Source organism: Gastrolobium bilobum, unplaced genomic scaffold, assembly GCF_033153095.1.
Source record: "Gastrolobium bilobum isolate Gb01-03AN ecotype WA unplaced genomic scaffold, APGP_CSIRO_Gbil_v1 utg12529, whole genome shotgun sequence".
NCBI lineage: Eukaryota > Viridiplantae > Streptophyta > Magnoliopsida > Fabales > Fabaceae > Gastrolobium > Gastrolobium bilobum.
This window is the reverse complement of record NW_026897669.1, coordinates 47,597-54,729: the sequence shown is the minus strand read 5'-3', so window position 1 is coordinate 54,729 and position 7,133 is coordinate 47,597. Positions and strand designations below refer to the sequence as shown.

Below are 7,133 nucleotides of genomic sequence, written 5' to 3'. Positions count from 1 at the left end.
AGCACTGAAAAAAATTGCCATTAAAGTATTAAGTCTGACTTGCAGCTCTTCGAGATGTGAGCGCAATTGGAGTATATTTGAGCATGTAAGTACATGCTCAGTGATTTTATTTATAGAGCTTCATAATTGATTGTGAAACTAAAATATTTTATTGTTAATTATCAAATAGATTCATTCCAAGAGGCGAAGTAGACTTGAGCAGCAGAAATTGGAGGACTTGGTTTATATTAAATATAACCAAACTCTTAAATATCGATTTGACAATCGTGATCTGATTGATCCCATTCTCCTGAATGGTATAGATGAAAGCAATGAATGGTTGGTAGGAGATATGGGTAGTGAAGGGGAACAAAATGAGAATGAACTTGTATTTGAGAATGATACCATCACTTGGGGTAACGTTGCAGATGTAACTAATGCTTATGAGCCTTTAATTTACACTAGACAACAGACAAAGTCCATTGCTTTGCCTTCAAGCTCTAAGGGAAAGGAAATTAAAGAAACTGAAGGACTTGAAGATGTGCCAGAACAACTGTACAATATAGATACTAGTGACAGTGAGGCGGAAGAAGACTTTGGTGATGGTGGAATTCAAGATTCTGATTAGTTTTTTTTGACATTTAAATATGGAAACAAAATGGAATATGTTTTTGATCTTTTAATTGACTACTTGGAATTTTTATTTATTTTGGAGCAATTCTTTATTATTATTGATTGTTTTTACTTTTTAGCATATATATCTGTGTGTGTGTGTGTGATATATCTAGGTTCTATTAGCCCATTCCGCTATTTCCGCTACCGCAACCCGCTATAGCGTTTTTCAGGGTCGGCCGCAACAGGCCGCAATTCGCTTTCAACTACTATAGTCCAACCTGTACTTGACTAGGTGATGTCTGTGCTTCCACTTTTTGATCCCTATTCGCTTCTTTACCCCTTCCTCCTGGCGGGCTGCGACTTCGATCTGGTCGCTTGTATTGATTGTGTCTTTCTCTACATCCTTCTCCTTCACCCCTTCTTACATACTTATGCAACTTTCCCTCCTTAATCAACCGCTCAATAACATTCTGCAGATTAAAACAATCATTTGTGAAATGTCCATACCCCCTATGAAACTCGCACCATTTTGTTTTGTCTGTTTGTGCATAACTCGACCTAATAGGTGGTGGTCTAGGAACATTTCTCATCTCTGTAGTCATCACCTCCTTCAGTATTTGTGCTCTAGAAGTATTCAACGGAGTAAACTTCTTTCTGTATGCTTCCCGGAACCTTTCTCCGACTAAGCGAGGCTTCCTCTCTTCAAACTGTCCTCTACCCGCAGGTCTATATGGCCTCCTATTTTGCGTAGCTTCCTTGAAACCCTGTTCAATTTCTTTTTGAGAGGTTTTAAATTTCTCCAGTTCAATGTACTTCCGAGTTCTTTCTAACAACTCCTCTTTAGTGGCCGGTCTCTTCTTTGCTAACGAGTTCGCCAACCCTCCTGGTTGTAGCCCAGTGGTGAATAACAACAAATATTTTTGATTTTCCAACCCCTTGACTTGCCTGACGTCTGCCTGTAAATGCTCGTAATATTCTCTCAACTTCTCGCCAGGCTTCTGTCTTACTCCACATAAGTTATGCGTAGTTTTAGGTTGTGGCCCACAGTGAGCAAATTGCCGCGTAAACCGTGATTACAACTCTGTCCAACTGTCAATAGAATTTTTCGGCAGCGCTGTGAACCATTCCAACACTTGTTTTCTCTGAAACATCGGAAACGTTCTACACAAAAGAGAATCTGATATAGTAGAGAGAATATATCTCTAGCAGACACAAAATATGTGAGAGCCACTTGTATTTTTTCTCTTTCATTTTTTTCGTGGGTCCCACACTTATTTTTGCGTATTGCTAGAGATATATTTTCTCTCCTATAATAGAAGAAAAATATATCCCTATAAACTAAGTATAAAATTTACATTTCATAAAACTTATAAAATTACGTCCATATAAGTTGATCATTCCCTATATTAAAAAATATTATTAGTATATGTTTGAGTTGTTTCTTTTTAATCTTAATTTTATTAAAAATAATGAAACGAAATATGCTGTTTACGGTTATACCATACCAAAAAAAAAAAAACACGGTTATATCATATATATAATTGAGATAGTTTTGTGTTGTATAATATGAAGAAAGAGTAAGTTTTATTGTTCTATAGCACTAACTAAGAAACAGTCGCAGATCCAAGAATTTTTATGATAGAGGAAAAAATAAAAAATATTATATTATAAATAAAAATATTTACAATACAATACATAACTAATGTAAATTTTTTTAGATATTTATTACATAAATTATGATCACTTCTCTTAATTTTAACTCTACATGTTTTTTTTCATATTGTTAAAGAATTCATTTTCAAGATATATAATCAAAGAATTATCAAGAAATTGACCTCTACTTTCCAATAAAAATAATTAAACAACTAAAGAAAAACAAATTAAAAAAATAAGTTCCACACATAAACACGTCCAAAATGCATGCAACACCCATTAATCAAATAATTATTTTTTTAATAGAAAATTTTAAAATAGGCAATTTTGTCAATTATCAACTACGAAAACTTTGAGAATTGATGATGAACAGTTCATGATTTGGAATGGATAAGAAATTGAGAAGGTGACAAAAAAAGTAGCGAAATTTGATAAAGGAGAGAAGATAAGTGGTGGCAAAGGAATTTGTGTTAAGAAACATGTATTTGACAAGTAAGAATTATGAAAAATTCAAAAAATTATAAAAAATTATTTAATTAAAAATAACAAGATATTATTTTATTAAAAAAACATTACTTTATTAAAAATATAAAATATTATTTATTTAAAAAATAAAAATCAGGTTTGGAAGCTTAGAGACCCGGCGTGCTAAAAGAGACATATAACCCATTTTACATCCCTACGTAGTTAAAGGGATATGATTTTCTTTTAGGTGTTTTTATTTTTTAATTTTAGAAAATTTATTTTTAAGATAAATAATTCACTAGTATTATAAAAATATTATTTTGTATATATAAATTTAGCGAAAATATTTATAATTTTAAATGACATAACTTTGTCTCATTTTTTGATGAAGTTACATCATTTTGATGTATTTTTGATATTATTTTACATTTTTCTTTTTTATAAAATTATGAAAAAAGAAAGTGGATGAAAGAAAATACAAAAATACACAAAGTAACTTAATTTTGTTAAAAATGATACGAAATTTTGTACAAATACTTTTTCTTATAATTTGTTATTATTATTATTATTATTATTATTATTTAAAATTTAGGAGGTGGAGGTCCACCGTGTCGTTGGTTACCTTAGCCGACATTTGCACTCGCAGGTGCAAGCCACTCTGTTGAAGTTCGAACGAAGTTGAAGATGGCACAGTTCCTATGTTCTGTCCTACTTATGACTCTGAGTCTCTGACCATATGACTCTTTGTTTTCGCCACCAACTAGACATTAGACAAAGCAAGTAAAGAAAGAAAACCTCAATTCTCACAGGTTCCACTCTCTCTTCTCTTCTGTTGTGTTCTACTTTCTATTGAATTTTTTCCATTATTATTTTAAATGAACGCCATTTTCTCTCTTTCTTTCTGCTGTTGCATATTATGCGCATCCCTGGATCTGGAAACTCACGGTTTCCCCCTTCATACATAAATTATCCTCAATTAACTGATTCTTAGGGTTTCTAAAGTTTCCCCGAGCTAGTTTAACAAAAACAGTTATGTTTTTTTTTTTTTCGCATTCTGGTGCGGTGTAAGTTAAGTGGAACTATTTACAGATAAATAAATCCTTGTTTTTCTTGTGTTACTGCTTCTGCCTCTTCCACGTTTCGTTTTCCGGTGTGTAGTATATATCATCACCTCACTATAAAACTCTGTTAATTATGTTGTCCTGGTTTCTTGGGGTATCATAATAGTAAACAAATTTCTTTCTTTCTTTCTTTGTCCTTTTCGATTTATAATATTGATTGATAGAAGAGGTGAATTCCTTCAGATTTTATTTCTTGATGGATCCTCATTTAAAGTCCAATTTCGTCAACGGATTTAAAGTCGACCAAGTGCCTATTATGCTCAATGTAGAGGATCAGTGCCTTGACCCTGTAAATGGGATGAGATCCATCGACCCGTTTCTTCTTCCACCTGATCCAAACAATGCTCAAATTCCTGTATCCCTCTCCACCATTACTACGGAAGAAGACTCTTCCTTGGATGAGACTGATTTCTCTGCTACCGTCCTACGCTACATAAACCAAATGCTTATGGAAGAGGACCTGGAGGAGAAGCCCTGCATGTTTCATGATTCTTTGTCTCTTCAAGCTGCTGAGAAATCATTCTATGAGGTCATTGGTGAGGCATACCCTTCTTCTTCCATCCAAAACCATCACCAAGTGGAGAGCCCTGATGACATTCTCTATAGTAACTTCATCGATTTTACCACTAGTACTAGCAACACGGTTGAGTCCCATTGGAGTAACGTTGATCTTACTGCGTACAACTACAAGCCTTCTTTACTTCAAACCAATTTTCCTGCTGACTTTGTTTTCCAGACGAGTTCAACCTATTGTACCCAATCTTCTATGAATACCACTAGTAGTTTCACTGTAAACAATGGTGCATTCTCGGAAAGTTCCAAGGCTGGATTTTTAGATTCAAACTTGATTAGCAAGAGTGAGTCTATACTGCAATTTGAGAAAGGTGTGGAGGAAGTCAGTAAGTTTCTGCCTAAAGGGAATCCATTGGTTATTGACCTGGAGAACAACACTTTTAGCCCTTCTTTCAGAAAGTCTCCTCAGCAGGTTGTAATTGAGATGGGGAGAGATAAATGGGAGCATTTTTCAGCTGAGTCAAGAGGAAGGAAGAATCATGAGCGGGAGGATGAAACAGATTTACAAGATGGGAGAAGTAACAAGCACTTAGCTGTTTGCATGGATGACAATGACTTATCAGAATTATTTGATAAGGTACTGCTACCCCAGAGGTGGGGAAATGAGGCAGCTCCTGTGTGTAATTGTAAAAAAGACCAGCCTAATGGACCAAACATGAGCAAGCAGCAGAAAGAAGAAAGAAACAAGTCTGGTAGTGGAAAGAGCAATGTTAAGAAACAAGACAATAATAAGAAGGGAGTTGTGGATCTGAGGACACTATTGATTGTATGTGCACAAGCTGTTTCTTCTAATGATCGTGCAACTGCTAATGAGTTATTGAAGCAGATAAGGCAACATTCTTCCCCGCTGGGTGATGGGTCTCAGAGGCTGGCCCATTGCTTTGCAAATGCTCTTGAAGCACGCTTGGCTGGCACTGGCACTCAGATTTATAGTGCTTTATCCTCCAAAAGAACCTCTGCTGCAGACACGGTGAAAGCTTACCAAATGTATATTTCAGCCTGCCCATTCCAGAAGCTTGCAATTATTTTCGCAAACCATACAATTTTGAATCTTGCCAAGGAAGTGGAAACTCTTCATATTGTAGATTTTGGCATCCGTTATGGCTTCCAGTGGCCTGCACTTATTTATCGTCTATCAAAACGACCTGGTGGACCTCCCAAGCTGCGCATGACAGGGATAGAGCTCCCTCAACCTGGTTTCAGGCCAGCAGAGAGAGTACAAGAGACAGGCCTTCGCCTGGCAAGGTATTGTGATCGATTTAATGTTCCATTTGAGTTCAATGCTATTGCACAGAAATGGGAAACCATCAAAATTGAGGACTTGAAGATAAAGAAAAATGAACTTGTTGCAGTGAATTGTTTGGTTCGATTTAAGAATCTACTTGATGAGACAGTAGTGTGGAATAGTCCCAAGTATGCTGTTTTAAATTTAATTAGGAAGGCAAATCCCACTATCTTTATACATACAAGTGTCAATGGGAGCTATAATGTCCCATTCTTTGTGACACGGTTCCGGGAGGCTCTTTTTCATTACTTTTCATTGTTTGATGTGCTTGACACCAATGTTGCTCGCGAAGATCCCATGAGGTTGATGTTTGAGGAGGAGTTCTTTGGTAGGGAGGTAATGAATATTATAGCTTGCGAGGGTTCTAATAGGGTTGAGAGGCCCGAGACATACAAGCAATGGCAAGTTCGGAACATGAGGGCTGGGTTTAGGCAACTTCCTTTGGATCAACATCTCATAAACAAATTAAGACGCAGGTTGAGAGATAAGTACCACAATTATTTCATGCTAGATGAAGATGGCAACTGCATGCTGCAAGGTTGGAAGGGCCGAATTATTTATGCTTCCTCCTGTTGGGTACCAGCATAGCCCTTGACAATGTTCTTCCCTGGGTGGTTAGTAGAAGCGTTTCATGAGTTTGTAGAAGATGGTCCACTCAGAAATCTGGCAAACATAACTTGGCTTCCCAAAAGTCCTATGGTTAACATCTAGCACTGTTCAGTTTCAGTACCCAACATATTTTTTATTTATTTGTATGTTAATAATATAACTAATGTCATGTGTATGACATACTTAGATTCATACTAGTTGAACTCTTTCTTCCTGTGTTAGGTAGTCTAAGGCTAAGGAGCAGAACCCTGGAATATTGAGATTTTCAGTAAAAAATTGAGCTACCATGGTATAGGTCCTACGAAAATAGGAAGCATTCTGAACCCATAACACTTTTTGGATACACATCGTTCTGGTGAGGAACACGGAAGAGATTTTTTTATTGTATTTTTATTTTTATTTTTTATGAAAACACATGATTGAATATTTGAATGATTATGACTTGCTTTCGTTTTATATAAGTGTAGGGAACGGGTAATAGACTAATAGGTTAAAGTACAGGCAGAGTCTTGACTGAAATTTGTTTTTTGAATTAATTATTATAAGAAAGATTTAGTTTGACTTTAGACCATTTGGATTAATATAATTTTTCTCTTATAATACAGACGAAGAACACAAATTGTGATTATTGGTCGATATTAGTTGGTCTGTTCGCTTTGTTTATGTTATTCACATTACTTAATTTGTTTATTTTGTATGAAATAATAAACGGAATTATAGTTCTCCTGCTGCGGTAGATTATCTCTTTGTCTCGCAGACTCTTCGAAAAGCGTAATTTCAATTTATTTTATTTTATAAATTATGGCCCCACCCCCTTGTGTCTGTGACAGCAG

At 35.5% G+C, this 7,133-nt stretch overlaps 1 protein-coding gene across 2 annotated transcripts; it reads left to right on the top strand.

Annotated features, from left to right (window-relative positions):
• The first annotated feature begins 3,347 nt into the window (after positions 1 to 3,347).
• LOC133309149 (scarecrow-like protein 14) lies at positions 3,348 to 6,797 on the top strand. Of its 2 annotated transcripts, none has more exons than XM_061509890.1 (2): positions 3,348 to 3,521; positions 4,017 to 6,797. In XM_061509890.1, exon 2 carries the CDS (start codon positions 4,030 to 4,032, stop codon positions 6,277 to 6,279), a length of 2,250 nt encoding a protein of 749 aa, XP_061365874.1. In that variant the 5' UTR covers positions 3,348 to 3,521; positions 4,017 to 4,029; the 3' UTR covers positions 6,280 to 6,797. The 2 variants fall into 2 exon arrangements, with proteins under 2 accessions (XP_061365874.1, XP_061365875.1); XM_061509891.1 differs by having other exon boundaries at positions 3,348 to 4,805; positions 4,872 to 6,797.
• Positions 6,798 to 7,133: the final 336 nt, after the last annotated feature.